This window comes from Eubalaena glacialis, chromosome 2 (assembly GCF_028564815.1).
Source record: "Eubalaena glacialis isolate mEubGla1 chromosome 2, mEubGla1.1.hap2.+ XY, whole genome shotgun sequence".
Lineage (NCBI taxonomy): Eukaryota > Metazoa > Chordata > Mammalia > Artiodactyla > Balaenidae > Eubalaena > Eubalaena glacialis.
This window is the reverse complement of record NC_083717.1, coordinates 51,546,192-51,562,124: the sequence shown is the minus strand read 5'-3', so window position 1 is coordinate 51,562,124 and position 15,933 is coordinate 51,546,192. Positions and strand designations below refer to the sequence as shown.

The window sequence follows — 15,933 nt, the reverse complement described above, 5'->3', positions numbered from 1 at the left end:
GGGATTGCTGAGAGATGGTGTGTAAGAGGAGAGGGGGGTTGCTTTGGAAACTTCGCCTGCCCCTTCCCCCTCCAGAAAGAGAGGCCTAACCCGAGCACCCCTGCTATTTCCGCAGCCTGTCTGGTTAACGCAGACCACTCTCTTCCTTCTAGCCCGGGGCCTGGAGGCACGCACTGCCTGGGCGCCAGCGTGGAGCACGCGGTCTGTGAGAACTTGCCCTGCCCCAAGGGCCTGCCCAGCTTCCGTGACCAGCAGTGCCAGATGCATGACCGGCTGAGCAGCAAGAAGAAGGGCCTGCTGACAGCAGTGGTGGTTGACGGTAAAAGCATATGGTGCATCCTTTCAGAGTGGCCTCCCTCCCCGCCTCCCCAAGACCATAAACACCTCCTAGGAAAACCCACAGGGCATCCCCACCCCCACAATCCACCCAAGAGGACACTCCAGTCCTGCCCAGCTCAGCCGTGGACCCACAGGGAGTTGAACTTGGATGACCCAGCTCTGTGAGATTTCCCAAAAGCAGCTGTGAGGCAGGCAGTGGACCATATCCCTCCTGCCTGCCCCCTACCCCCGTTCTGTTCACAGCAAGGCGGGTGCACTGGCAGCCTGCCATCTAATACCCTGTGCTGCCGGGCCCAGGCCAGCGTTGAGGAGAGCGAGGCTCTGCAGGAGCAGGACAGCGGGTTTGTGTGTCTGCTGTTTCTCTTTCCAGTGGTGACGTTTTCTTGCATTTCTTTTCTTGGTTCATCTTGGGTTGGCTCTTACTCTTTGACTGGAGTGTTTGGGGAAAGTTTTTTTTTTTTTAACTTAGGTAACATTGGTTTATAACATTATGTAAATTTCATGTGTACAACACTATATTTTTCACTTGTGTATACACTACAGTGTGCTCCCCACCAGCAGTTAAGTTTCCATCCATCACCATATAGTTGACTCTCTTTACCCTCCCCCACCCCCCTTCCCCTCTGGTAACCACTACTCTGTTTATTGTATCTATGTGTTTGTATTTGTTTTGTTCCAGGACAGTTTACAACTTGGAGAAGATGATAATAAGCACAGGTCACATTTTCTTTCCCAGAGTTTTCTCCCAAATCAAGAGACTCTGCCCACTGGACATTACAAGCATTTCCAGTGGCTGATAAAATTCGAGGTGGGGTATCAGGTCTATAGGATTTGTGATGTTTGTTTATTGTCCATAAGGATCTCCCAGGGCCTAGTTCAGGGTTTTTTATGCTTAAAATTCTGTTCATCTTCAGGAAACAAGAGTGTGTTATAATGATGACAACATGGTCCCATTTATGGAACATACCATGTGCCAGGCTCAAGTTAGCTCTGCTTATATCATCTCATTAAATATGCAAAACCACCCATGTAGAAGGTGAGAGGTTACAGGTTACGTGACACGTCTAAGCTGCTGTATGAGGAGCAGGGAGGGAACTGAGCCCAGTTCCGGAGGAGCTGACTCAGAAGATAACCAGCTGGCTTCCAGTAAGACAGAAAGATTTCACGAGTGCTGAGTGAGGATGCTTCAATAAGAACTCAAGCAACTGGGCCTGATTTTTACACAGCCTCTGAAGTATTTTGCAGGAGGCAAAATACTTTGCAGGAGAATGAGGTTCCTGTGCCAGGACTTAGGTTTCTTTCCTGTGATCTGAAGAACCTCTGAAATATACACTCTGTTACAAGCTCAAGTGTGCATAACTATGCCGGGGGTAGGCCCAGGCAGCACAGGGAATAATGGCCTCAGATCCGCAGCTTTTAACCCAACAACCTGACCCATCACCTTCAAACTGACGTGGGACATTCTAAATCAGAGCAGAGAATACCAACCCACCCAGCCGTGGGCTCATTTTAAAGCATCGGGGAGTTCCCCCAGACGTTTTCCTTTTTTACAAAGACCACCACCTTTGGGAGCTGTGTGATTATAGCCACCCTGTCGCCTAACCAGCAGATTTCCAGGGAGGTGGAGCCTTCACACCCTCGGCTTTCCCTGCAGACTAGGGAGAAAGGAGACCCGTGCTCCCAAACAGGGGACAGGCAGCTGGAGGCTGGGGCTCACAAAAGAGCCCTGTGGCTCTGCCTGGGCATTCATCTGATGCAGGAAGACATTTGAGGCTTCTAGACGTCCCAGGCGTACTCGGACCCCTAATCGGAAGGAAGATAGTGCTGGCAGGGGCTGCCGTGTTTGCAGCGCAGTGGCAGGTTTTGATGAGAAGCAGCTTCATTTCCAAACCTTCAACCATCCCCAGACTACCAGATAAGGATGGTTTAGGTCCCCTGTCTGTCCTCTCCCACGTCTTGGGAGCAAGAAGAGGTCAGATCTAAGACAGACTCACCCACTCTCATTTCCTCTCTGCCATGTGCAAGGCCTTGTTATTCTTTCCTTGGTCTCTTGCTCCAGTTTTCAGTTTTCCTGCCTCATTTATTCAATGCAGAAATCCCACTGAAATGTCTGTTTTTCCACAGATTTCTCCAAGTCCAGATTAAACTTTTATTTTACTTCTAACCACTTTTGGATCACTGAGCTCCTTGGTTCCTTATCATTACAGTGGCTAAGGCTGATGTCTGCCCAGATCCCCCTTACAGGAAGCCTCCAAGTACAGCTATTTGGGGAAGCTCATTAGGTTCAGAATGTGTTTTTACCCACTCGCTTTTTGTTTCCGCCAAAGCAATAAATAATTATAGCCAGAGTGCCACCACCTTTGATCTGAAAAGTGGAACCCTACTTGATAAGGACAGTAAGCCCTCTGCCTTTGAAGGAGAGACCCCAAGTACAGGGCTTTGCAAGGGTAGCTTGACACATCCCCCTCTGGGGTGGAATTGTCATGACTTCTTGCATATTTGGTTTCATTTCCTTCTCAAATATAAACAGAAGCCAGCGGGTTTTTTTTTTTGTTTTTTTTTTAAGGAGCGTTTCATGAGGATAAAAACAAAATAATAAATGGCCAATTCAGAAGGTAGGGGGAGAATAGAGATTATAAGTGTTCCTCTCACAACTCGGTTTATAAAAGGCACAATTCTAGCTCAGCCATGAGAGGAACGATTCCTGTGGTTGGGCTCTGGGCTCTTCTGAAGCCCATTATGACTGCCCTATTCATAGCGTTGCTATCGCTGTGGAATTCTTTGGCGAGTGACGCACAGTTCAAGAAAGGGGAAGCTATATTTTTTTCTTTTTTCTCTTATTGAAAAAAAAAAAAGGGGAATTCTTGCAGAGGTAGATTTTCCAAGGGAGGGCTCAGGACCACAAATTCATACCACCTCCAAAAGAAGACAAAGACTTTCCTTAGAAAATATTTCTAAGTGGAAAAGCCTTTAGACAGAAACCCATTGAGATGGCCTGTTGCCAAACCCACCCCCTTTCTGCTTTCCCTGTGGAATCTCATTTAAGTGGAAGCCTTCAAGAGTTTAGTCCTCCCCGCCCAGGCCAGCAGGCCACGTGCCCATTGAAGTGTCAGAGGCCTTGGCGAAGGCCGTGTCTGGAAGTGGAGGTGCTTTCCCAGCTCCCTCTCCCAGCTGCCTCTCCCCGACATGGTGGAACTCCCTCTGGGTCTGAGCCTCCCAGGGGATGGAAAGTCTGATGGTCAGGGCTCTCTGACTCCAGCTTGACCACTCCGGCTAGAGTTGCTTAATGTAAAAGAGAGTGGTTGCGAAGATGCAGGGTATCTCACAGGTCCCCAGGGCCGGGATGAAGGTCTGGGGCCAGGGCCTCTGAAGATGTCAGGACCTTCTCTCCATGTTCACCACAGCCTGCGTTTGTGACCCATTTCTTCCTGCCCCCGCTACAGACTGGCTTTCTTCTCACAACTTGTCCACGTACAGGCTGACGGGCAGCCCACTGCACCTTTTATAAAATCTTCATCCTGTATTCAAATCCTTTGGGGCCAGATGTGGTTGGGAGTTCAGAGCATTTTAGATGTTAGAAAAATAACAACATGCATCAACCATATATTATTTAATATCCCAGTGGGGTCCTGGGAAGCACCCCACAGTCAGACACACAGACATCTCTACCAGGTAACCCATGAACAGTCTCTAAGTGGGGTACTGAGTACTACCAACAGTCTCATGTCAGTCAAGGCTAATTTTGCTGCCTAATGTGTCTGCCAAATATGTTTTAAAAAAAAATGCTTGCAGTTTTCAGAGCTTTTGGATATCTGAATTGTGGATGAGGGAGTGTAGACTTCTTAGAGATCCATCAACCATGAGCAGACAGAACCTCTCTATCTAATTTCAGTGCTGATTTCCCAGGAGAGAGACTCTGATTGGTCCAGCTGTGGTCAGGTGGCCATTCTTGGTCCAATCAACTGAGGCCCCCTGAGGCCTGCCTATGAGGTTGTGGTGGAGAGAAAGACTCTGATTTGCCCAGCTACAGTCATGTGGCCACTGCTGGTCCAATCAGCTGAGGCCTGGCTATGGGGTCATGGTGAGCAGCTTTGGGGGTAGGGAGCTGAGCAGCCTCCTCAGCTTGTATACCCCACAGAGGGCCAGGCAGGGCTGGGGTGAGCACCTGTGATGGCCTCAAAATTAGTGTCTCCACCTTAGTAAGACTTTGTAACCACTGGCAGGGAAAGAACAAGAGCACTAAGAGCCACAAGTATCGTCTGCACCATCCTTGTCCTGGAGCACAGGGGGGAGCCCTCCAAGCCCCCACCAAGCAGATGTGGTGGTGTGGCTCTTAAGACCCCAAGCCCATCTCACATGCCCTGTCTGTGGCTTCCCCATCCAAGTGTAAGTCCTGACGACAAGTGAACCAGTGAGAAGCTGGGACCCACCCCAAACAGTCAGCCTCAATCCGAATTTAATCTCAGCACACATCAGCCAGGCAAGAGGGATGTTCCAAGCTTCTTTCCTTAGAGTGTGTTGTTGTATAACTTTTAAGAAGATTTGACCTCCTTCTGTACAACTGTGGATGTAGGAGTGTTGACACTGCCCAAAGCTGAAATCCAACACCTCATGTCATTTATCAGGAGATTAATTGCCCACCGAGGGCAGCTTGGAGGAGAATATTCAGAGAATTTCGAGAGGTTCTGAGCTGCCTCGAGTTTTATAAAGTTTATCCTGAGTCTCTTTGAGACATAGTGCTACACCTTCCTAGAGGTGTGAGGTGCCCTGAATTCTGAGCAGAATCCTCAGAAAAGGAGATGGACAAATGGAGAGAGTTCCAGCTGAGCAGAGGAAGGAAGTATTACCTCTGGACTCTGTTGTGGGGCCTGGGGCCCCCAGACTACCGTAGCCACGGGGGACGGTGTCTGCAGGTGGGAGAGTGGAATACAGGTGGAGTTGAGTGTACCTTCTTGCCTGGGCTCATGGTCAGAATCCCTCCATCTGAGGTTGGGACCACCTGCTTTGCAGAGTCTCTACTTCCCTGATGTTCACACCAAAGAGCCCAGAAAGGGATCTTCATCCCTTTCAAGTCTGGTCTTTCTAACTTACCTCAAAAGAGCCTCTACTTTTCTACCCAAATCCCATTTTCATCTCTGCCTAAATCAGAGTATACACTCAGAAACATTCATAAAACTGGTGGTTTGTTTTCAGCAGCACCATTTTGCCCTCTTGGTATCTTTGACCCCCAGAGTTCTCCATTCAGAAAGAAAACAGTGATGGTGGAAAGAAACGAGGATGGGGCAAAGAGGCCAGGGTCTGGCTCTGCCAACTGAGGGACTCAGGACAGCCATGCACGTTCTCTGAGCCTGTGTGCTCGTCTGTAAGATAGAATGATGACAGCACCCACCTGAAATGCATAGACACTACTTAGCATGCTGCATGGCACCATCATCATTACTACTGCTACTGAAAGAATCTCCTCAAAGCTCAGTGACTCCAGATATTGAGGCAGTACTTCAGTTTAAATGTAATCCATAGTTTTGAAACTGCTTTGTCCAAGGGATCCATCCTTACAGTGAAACACTAGAGGAAGCCCAGTATGTGGAGAAGGTATACCCATCCATTCAAGATGGGGGCTGTGTGCTGCCTCTGTCTCAGTGGCTCTCTGAGATGCTCAAAGGAAACCTCAGGGTCCCAAAGAGCACCTCCAAAATCTTGTCAAGTTAGCCTCCCAGAACCTGATCTCTGTTTACATTTCAGTCTCCCATAGTTCTCCTTTCACTGGCTACCATCTTGGGTTATTCCATCTAAATGGAGGGACAACTGCCCCCAGCTTGCCAGCTGGAGAAATGGATCATTCCTTCTAGTATGCCCTGTCCTCTGACAGCTCAGATCAGACCCATGAGGCTTTTCACAGTCTGCCTCATCGGGGATTTGCTGTGTACTTGTCTACAAGACCACCAGGGCCTTGAAAGGCATGCATGACTCATCTTTCTTTCCCAAGCAGTGCCAAAAGGGTGCCTTGTGTGAGAGAGGGGCTCCATCCATGTTTGTTAAATGAATAAATGAATCATTGTTACTTTGCTTACCTGGGAATCTACCCTTCACAGCAGATTTTTCCCCCCACAGCTAACTGGAACAGCCAAGTTGAACATCTCCACTGTGCCCCTGTAGCTTCTTTCTAGTGTTCTAAGATGAGACTTATTTTGTTGATCATGTTGATCAGCAGCACTCCATGGGAGAGGAGCTCTATGGAAAGCTGTTGAACACAGTGGCAGTTTAGTGAATGTCACCCAATCACAAAAGCTCCAGAACCTGGATAAGACAACATGTCTGCTCTGACAAGAACTCTCCAGCTAGGATGCCAAGGTCTACTGAGGCCAAGTCAGCTCCAGAAGCCTTTTTTTTAACCCCTGCCCTTGCTCACCTGAGACCACCAGAAGGACCCACTGGGGAAGGTTCATGGTGGAGACAAAGGGCCTGGCAGAGACAGCACAAAGATGTTGGTGTTTCTCTCTCTGGAAGTTCCTTTGCAAAATAATTGTATAAACCACATTAGAATTAGGTGACTGAGAGAAAGAGAGAAAAGGTGCATTTATCTTTCTCAATTGTGTACAAAAGAACAAAATCCATTCATTTATTAAAAAATAAATAATCCTGAAGCTTTCCCACTAAGATCAATTACAAGGCAAGGAAGTCCGCTTTCACCACTACTTTTTCAACATCATACTGGAAGACCTAGTTAATGCAATAAGAGAAGAAAAGGAACTAAGAGTTACAGTAAGTCTCCTGCATACAAACAAGTTCAGTTCTGAGAGTGCGTTCACAAGTCCAATTTGTTTGTAAGTCCAACAGAGTTAGCCTAGGTACCCAACTAACACAATCGGCTATTTAGTACTGTACTGAAATAAGTTTATAATACATTCACATCTTTGAAAGTTCGCAACTTAAAGGTTCATGTGTAGGGGACTTACTATATACAGATTGGGAAGAAAGAAAACTATCTTTATTTGCAGATGACATAATCATCTATGTAGAAAATCCAAAAGAATCAACAGAAAAAACCTCCTGGAACTAGTAAGGGATTATAGCAAGGTTTCAGGATATAAGGTACATGTACGAAAGTCAGTCGCTTCCCTATATAACAACAATGAGCAAGTGGAGTTTGAAATTAAAAACACAATGCCAGGGACTTCCCTGGCAGTCCAGAGGTTAAGACTCTGCACTTCCACTACAGAGGCCTGGTCAGGGAACTAAGATCCTGTATGCCGTGCCGTGCAGCCAAAAAATAAAAATAAAAGGAACACTGCTGAAATTCTTAAAACAAAAACAAAAACACAATGCCATTTACATTAGCACCCCCAAAATGAAATAATTAGGTATAAGTCCAACAAAATATGTATAAGATCTATATGAGGAAAACTACAAAACTCTGATGAATGAAATAAAACAATTACAAAAATGGGGAAATATTCCATATCAATGGAAAGATATCAAGATGCCAATTCTTTCCAATTTGATCTAGAGATTCAGGGCAATCCTGATGAAAATTCCAGTAAGTTATTTTGGGTATATCAACAAACTGACTCTAAAGTTTATATAGAAAGATGAAAATATTTACCAAGTCCTTCTGTGAGCCAGGTCCTGGGACTGACCTGGGGACAAAAGATGAAAGTTCAGTTCCTTGTCCTCCAAGGGCTCCCATTTCCATCAGTTCTTCAATCTAAAGGGAATTACAATCCATCCCCTTCAAACTCCTGTAGCAACAGGACCCGCCTTATAAGAAATCCTCTTGTATATGGGAGTTGCTCAAACAATTATAGGACAGTAGGATTTGAGGGCTTTAATGGAGGTGTGTGCAAAGTGCAGATAGAGAGTCCAAGTCAGAGGTGGCATGAGAAGAGAAAGCTCTGGAGTGGAAGTTTCTGGGGTGCCAGGAATCTTCCAGAAAGCTAAGTGCAGGGAGAGATTTCCAGGCAGAGGGAACAATCTAGGCAAAGGCGTGAGATCTTGGCATGTTCTGGGAGCTCACTTCGTTCCAGCAGCAGCAGAAACCAGGGTTTCCATCCTGCCTGGGGACATGGCTCTTACAAGTTGTCCTAGAGGCTTCTGTGTCCCCTTTCTGTTCCTTATTCCTGCTCCGTTTCTTCCAGGGCCTTCTTACCACATACCACAGCCCTGCAGCTTTTATCCAGCGGCTGGGGAGCACTAAAGCTTTAGCAAATGCCACTGCCGTGGAGACGCCCCTGGGCCTGCTCCCATCACTGGGAGGCCTTCTTGTTCGCCTCCTCCCCCTTTCCCACCCCAGGCTCACCCTTGATACATAGTCAACTTGCTTAGAGGTTAGCACACGACAAAATGTTTGTTCTGCCTGGTATTTTTAATACCTTAAGGAAAAAGAAATACTGTATCTTTGCAAAGGATAAAGAGACCAAGGTACAGAAAAGCCCACAGTGCTGTCACCTCTGTGTCATTCACCTGATTTCTCCATTTTCTGTTTCACGCGTTCCAAGGGCTGGGTGCAACGTGTGCCATGTACCTGTGACCTTGATCCCATGCCGACTTCTCATCTCTTGGGCTGGCCTGTCACCCATGTGCATCTGCACCCTGCATGACCCCCAAACCCCATCCCACGTCAACGTCCACCCCTTTCCCTCCTTAGATAAGCCGTGTGAACTCTACTGCTCGCCCCTCGGGAAGGAGTCCCCGCTGCTGGTGGCCGACAGGGTCCTGGACGGCACGCCTTGCGGGCCCTACGAGACCGACCTCTGTGTGCACGGCAGGTGCCAGGTGACGTGTTTTCCTTGTGTCCTTGGCAGGGCTTTGGAGGGGAGGCTCCCTCCAGAGGGGCTCAGGGTGGCGGGGGCCTGGGTGAGGAATTGCATCGGTGGTGCTGCCACCTGCAGCCTGGCACCCCTCCCTCCCTCAGCAGTGACTGAGCATGAGGCCCAAGTGCAGGCCAACCAAGAGATGAGGTGCTGAAAGACTAGTGGCAACATGGGTCATCTCAAAAAACTTGGAGTAACTTTAGACATCATGACAAAGGGAAGAGCAGATAGACTACTAGGTGGGACTGGAAGATGTGTATGAACATATGTTTTTGGACAAGCTGTGCTTGTTTAGCTATAAAAGATATAGTAAAACTGAGCATATGCCTTCACAGTGGTACCTGGGTATGTGACTATGGTTGGCTTTTGGGACTGCTCCACCCACTGGAATATAATCCCCAAACCCATCTTGATGTTGGATGTCTGTGATTCGTTAGCATGATGAAAGATGTCATTTAAGAAGACAAAAAGAGAAAGGAGGGAGGGAGGGTGTCTGACCATTTCAACCCTAGTGGATTTTTTTCCCTGCAAAGTCCAAACTAGTCTAAGACTAGGATTTTTCAGGGAAAAACTTGACAGTATCCAGACTCCTTTGGCACTGCCTGGCTTTGTTATCAAATACGAATATGTAGGGGTGATAGACACTTGGTGCCCGAGAGTCTTGGCCAGGCATCCTCCCAGGGAAGGAGGGGCGACAGGCCCTCAGGGCTGCTGCATTGTAGCAAAGAATGGGCAGAGCCTCTGGCGGAGATGTGAACAATGATCTTATCATTATCATTGAAAGAAAAATGGCTGATGGTTCTGGTTCTTTGGTAAACCTGCTAGGAAGCCAAGTGCAAGATCTGTTTCTGTCCTAAATTATACACTTGCATGGGCCATGGTGCAGCCCAATGATGTATGTTCCTTTAGCAAACATTTCCCTAGTTAAAAGCACTTGTATTCTTTAGAGCAGCACCAGCTGAGCCACCTCCAGCCTCTCACCAGCATCTTCTGCAGTGTTCTTATCAATGTGGAAACATTTCTAAGAATCCTGAAATTTTCTGGCCTGTGCGGTCCACGTTAAGTGGCCAGACATGATTTCAGCTCTAAGTGATCAGTGCCAGTGTGCCCCTTCCGTGACATTGGTTCTAACTGCAGCCTTTTCAATTAGGGAATCTCCCCCATACCATGACAGTGAAACTCTCAGTCCTTTAGTGAGTACAGCAGGGTTTTTGAGATGCCACTCAAGGTATTTCAATAGCCTTAAGTGTGCAGTCATCAGGGCACCATCGAGCCAGAGCCTGCCCTGCACTTGGGTGTGACATGAATGACATGTGTACACTCGCCTTCCCATTCCCACCCCCATCCCATTCCACCCCCCAGTCCATCTCAAATGCCTCTACCACCATCTTCATCATTGCATATACTCACCCTGCACTGAGACTTAGTGCTAACCAAGCACGACCCCTCAAGGCAGGGGGCACTAGAGCACGGAGGTGCAGATGGTGGCCCCTTTCACAGTGCTCTACAGCGGGTGGGGTTTATGCTCCTTAGAGCCTTACCCTGACAATGGGGAGACCTCTGCCTGCCAGTTCTTGGAAGTACCGTCTCCTCTACCTGGAAGCATCCCAGTGACCCACTGCCTCCAGGCCACCCACCAGTCCTAGCAGAAGGACCGCTGTCCTGGGAGATGGCAGCACACCTACCAGCAAGCACCTCGTGAGAGAAACAACTTGCTTTCTGAAGGAAGTTAAAAATCCCATCTGTAATTTTTCTAGTAGTGCTCATTCTTCAGAGAGAATCTATGAAGGTTAACTTTAGCCCAAGGTTAACTCAATTCTCACAAAAATCCAAATTAGTAAAGTCAGAGCTAATGAAGTTTTATAATAACATTGAGCATATTTAAATAAGACTATAAGAAATTAAGTACAAATACAGTATTTATGCCTAGTTACAGTGATTGCCAAAGTGGAAAGTTCTGGATTTCTGTGGTCCTTGTGAATGAGTAAGGCAAGGAATATTGGTTAAAGAGAAGAAGAGTAATAGTAATAAAAAGATATTTCAGGGGTTTTGTGAGCAGAGGGTCTGTACCTATTCATCAATGTCATTATCTAATTATAGTGGATAAAAGGTAGAAATCATCCATATTTTATGTAAGACAGCACTTCCAGAAATGTTGCCATGCTTGCTAGCTTTTCCCACTGTTCCCTTCAGCTATAAATTTTGCCATTTTGGGGTAGCAGAAGGAGATCTGGGAAATTCTGAGAAACATGGTGACTAGTTGGTGGGGAATGGCAGGGACGAGAGGCTCCAAAATGGCATTTTGAGAAGATTCCACTAAGCTCCACATAGCAGGCTGATTCAAACCATAACATGAAACACGGAAATACCATTTTACTCTGTTTTATGAGGACTGAGTTAAGTTTCATTTCAGTGAGTCACAAATTACTTAACATGCTGAAATGAAACTTAACAGCGCTCATAAAAGTGGGAGTGAGTTGGGGGAAGAAACACAAACATTGTCTATTTTTCAGCAAGTCCCTATAAATCAGGAGTCCCATCATTAATGATTCCTACTGTTGGCCTCCAGAAGCAAGGAAATCAAGTTAATACGCCTCTAATGTGCAACTTGCCTCAAAGCTGCTGACCGGCAGTGGGTGAGTCAAATGGATGGACATGTCTGCATGGACCTGGGACCAGATATGCTTGGCTTTTCTTTAAGGCCTCATCAGCTAACGTACACTTGCAGCCAATGTACTCCGATTACAGTCACATTTCCTTGGGACCCTAACTTGTGTACATATCCCTGGCTTGATGAACACCAAAACAAAGCACCTTCAGGGCGTATAAGCTTATTCAGTGGAGGGATTGTGTCTGATTGTCTGTGTTCTCCAAGGGGCTGACTTAAAGGACAGACAGCCTCTGATTGCATTTTGCAAAGAAAAAAAGAGTGGGTGGGTCACCTGCTCTTAGGACTTCAGCGATTCTGGAATCTGGAGCTTATTTCAATGGACCATTTTCATTGCCCAGAATTTATTGGCCTCTTATTTTGTGGTCTATTAGGCAAGTGGAATTACTGCTAGAATCTAGGAGAATTATAAGAGGCTCTGGCCTCAGAGTCCCCCTGTGTAAAAAGGGGTAACAAGCATGCAGGAATCTGTACCGGGTGTTTATGCATGCATGGGCCTTTCAACAGTGCTGAAACTTTATCCACAGCAGTGCTTAAAACTCTGAAGTCATTCCCTGTATCCCTTTTATCTGATTAACCTCCCATAGCAACTTCTGGATTAAGCCAGCAGACTGAGCCACATGTTCACCCCTCTTCCATCCCAGGACTCCACTAATCCAGTGGTTAAGGCAGCATAGCACAAACCATGGTGGTGAAGAGAAGCAGAGGCCACCCTTTGACAAGAGGGCAGAAGTGGATGGAAGTTTCACTGAAGAAACAGAGGCCAGAACTGGAACAGATGGAGAGTCACAACCAAAAAGAAAGCAAGATGCTTGAGGAAGTCTAGGACTTGGGAATGGAGGGTGGGAGGGAGGAGTTGGCTGAAAATAATGAGTTACCATTGCTGACCATGCCCAGCCTGGCACTGGGAGCTTGACGGGCTGTTAGGGAATTATCTTCAGGCTCTTTTCCGAAGTTGTGTGATAAGCTGTTCAGGGACAGCTGAAGCAGGGGAGGGACCCCAGTACTCTAGCATAGCGCCCACCCTCTGGGACTGGGGGCAGAGCCCAGCTTCCCTCCCGCCAGTCCCGAATGGAAGACTGCCACCCTCGCATCTGGAGTTCCATCAGTTGGCCCTTCTGTGCCTCATTCTCAAATACGAGTGGTCAACCAGAGATCATCAGCTCTCTGAAGAAAACCAGCAGCAGGAATGAGAAAGACCAAGAAAAACAAACAGGAAAACTGACCCTGGCAGAAAATTGAGATAATTACTGAATTCTGTATGCAGCCAAATGATCAACCAAGCATGCAGGCAAAATAAAGTAATTTTGAGACATGGAAGAACTCAGAAATTTTATTTTCCATATATCCATTCTGAAGAAATGACATGTAGTTTAGCAAGACAAGGGTGAAGTCCAGAATGAGGAAGACGAGCCCAGCAGGACTTGGTGGAGCTGACCCAGGAGCCCAGATGATGCTGGGATGGGGGCTGCATCGCTGGCTGAAAGTAGCAATTAAATTTAAAACAAGAAGTCAGTGGTGTCCCTCTAACAGCAGAGAGAGAGTGAGGCAATAGTTGGAAGATAGCTATTAAGTTGAAGAAAGGAAGTGCTTCTCCACTCAGCCAGAAAAATAAACACAAACAAGACCATCGAAACCTGTGTGAGGAAGTCCCAGTTCAAAAATGAGAAAGTTAAACTGCACTGTTGTGAGAGGGGTGACTCTGCTGTCAGGCTCGGAGTGCAGAGGGCCTGGCTTGAAAACCAAAGTCTCCTATTCCCAGTTTGGCCCAGGGCCCAGCTTGATGAGAGGTCAGCATTTTTATGTGTTTATTGAACACGTATTCTGTGCTCAGCACCATGCTGGCCACTGTGTTTGGGTTGAGGACAAGAGTACAGAGGATTATAAGACACTGTCCTCCACATGCTTATGGTGTGTCTGTCGGGAAGATGAGACTGACTCATGTGAAACCCTAACAACCACAGGTGAAGGTGTGATCAAGAGCCAGTGAGAGACTGGGTTTAGACAGAGCAGAAAGAACATTCCATGTGCTGGACGCTGAAAGGTGCACTGGGCATGCAGTGCTCAGCACGACCAAGAGGGTTCCTGTCCCCATGCACCGTACAGACAAGAAACATATAAACTCACAGACCTGGTCATTCCTGGGACTGACCCGTGTGAGGACGAAATGGTGTCGTAGACAGTGGGCTGCGAGTGGTGCAGCAGGGCCCTCCGAGGAGACAGAGCCAGCCCAGCGGAGACATGGGGGGGGGGACGCTCCCAGCAGAAGGCAGCAGGGGCGAGGCTGGCACATTCCAGAAACAGTGGAGGGCAGGGGGCAGAGGCTCCAGGGCCTGGGCCGGGCAGGGCCGGGCAGGCTGTGGCTGGAATCTGGGTTTATTCTGACTGTGGGGGTGATGGAGCTCGCGGGAGCGGGGCTGGAGGTGGTTGGACTCAGTGTGCACTTGGAGAAGGAGGGAGGGAAGCTGGGGAGCTGAGCGGTTGGGATGAGATCGGGGAGGGCCCCAGGTTCCTAAGTGCGGGCATACTCGATAGGCAGTGGGGTCCACAGCCATGACCAGGTGAAGATCAATCTGGCAGCAGCGGGGAGAAAACCAGTGTGATAAGTCATTTGCTGAGTAATGAGGGTCTAAACTGGGCAGTGGCCATGAGCACAGAGAAGAAATCGACACTAGAGAGGTTTCCGGGGACAAAGCCATGAGGCCGGCACCTAAGTGAGTATATCAAGAAGAGGGGTCGGAAATGGCCTGGAGGCCTCAGGCTTAGGGCCGGGAAGGCAGCCGTGTCTGTCAGCTGCAGGAGGGCGGCAAGAGGCATCCAGCAGTAGAACTGAGAATTCAGGAGCCAGCAGCTTTAGAGGAGGAGCCGGTGTTTCAGTGTGGCCCCACTGAGGTCAGTGTCCTGGCCAGAGAGTCTAGGGGGTTTGTCAGCAGACCGGCCCTCTGTGAGCCTGGGTGGGAGGGCGAGTGTGAGGTTTAAGAGCCGTCTGCATGTGAGTGATTGTTGCAGGTTAAGGAGAAGGTGACATTACCAAGAAAAATCAGAAGCAGAAGGGGCACGAGAGCTGCCCACTTTCAGACAAGAGAGGGGGGAGGCAGAACTGTCCAAGGGGTCGGGAGAGAATCACACAAGAGCCACCTCGCATGCCTGCTCCCTTCTCAGCCTCTGTCTTAGCGTCTTTATTCCAAGTTAGGCATGTAACAGGAGTCCAGTAACCGTGCTTTGGGTGAATGAATATATGTACAGCCGCAGATGGGGTATCATCAGATGCTACAGAGTGACAGGTCAAAGATGAGGATGGAGAAATGGTCACTGGATGTGGTGACCAGGAGGTTGTCTGTCACTGGTGATGGTCCATCGAGCAGCGGCAGTATTCTGGGGGCAGAATCCAGGTTTCAAATCACTAAAGATGGATATTCTTCACTTCTGTGCTGTTCACGGTCCATCCCTCCCCCTCCTCCAGAACATAGTTCTGAGCACTAATGCTTTTCTAGTCTTTTTGCATGTTTCACAGGAACTGTCTCTACCAAAAGAACTTGTGCTTTTCCTGCCAGGTCCCTACCATCCTGAGCCTTTGATTAATTATGCTACAGACAGTGTCCTCCCCTTGGTGTCACACACACTCTGACTTCAGCAGAGCAGGGCTCTGAGCAACAGATACTGAGTAGGAACTGCTTTGGAAGCTCAGAAATGGGTAGCAGGAATTCCTAGTGTATGTAGAAAAGTGACTGCCAGGGATCACTAGGATAACATGGGAAGATTCAAGAGTTTATTGTTTGGAGTTTCCTTTAATTTTGTCTTCTTGTCCTCTGGAACACCAAGCCTCATAAATACAGTCATTAAATCTCCTCTAACGTTCAGTATTTTGGGGGAAAAAAAGAATCCCAGCCCCTTCCAAGAATATCATATGTTGCTGGCACTACTGTGTAGCAAAGGGAGAAAATGCCACTGCTGGCAGATTAGTTTGGCTCTTGCCCCTTGGTTCTCAGATTTGCTGCTGTTCAGACACAGACCTCCCTGTGTGCTCTCCCTTTAAATGCATCTTGGCATCTAATACCAGGCAGAGAGCAGAGCACACAAAACTGTCCCAGCCCCTGGGTGTCCCAGAGAGTTAAT

General features: G+C 47.9%; 1 protein-coding gene across 3 annotated transcripts in view; it reads left to right on the top strand.

Annotated features, from left to right (window-relative positions):
• Positions 1-15,933, top strand: part of ADAMTS17 (ADAM metallopeptidase with thrombospondin type 1 motif 17) — a 364,035-nt gene that overhangs the window by 247,244 nt on the left and 100,858 nt on the right. For all 3 annotated transcript variants that reach the window (XR_009699355.1, XM_061179999.1, XM_061179998.1), the window contains exons 13-14: positions 153-319; positions 8,984-9,111. Coding sequence is in view for 2 of the 3 variants with exons in the window: in XM_061179999.1 (XP_061035982.1) it covers positions 153-319; positions 8,984-9,111 (295 nt within the window). In the remaining variant the exon portion in view is untranslated. The remainder of the gene's footprint in view (positions 1-152; positions 320-8,983; positions 9,112-15,933) is intronic.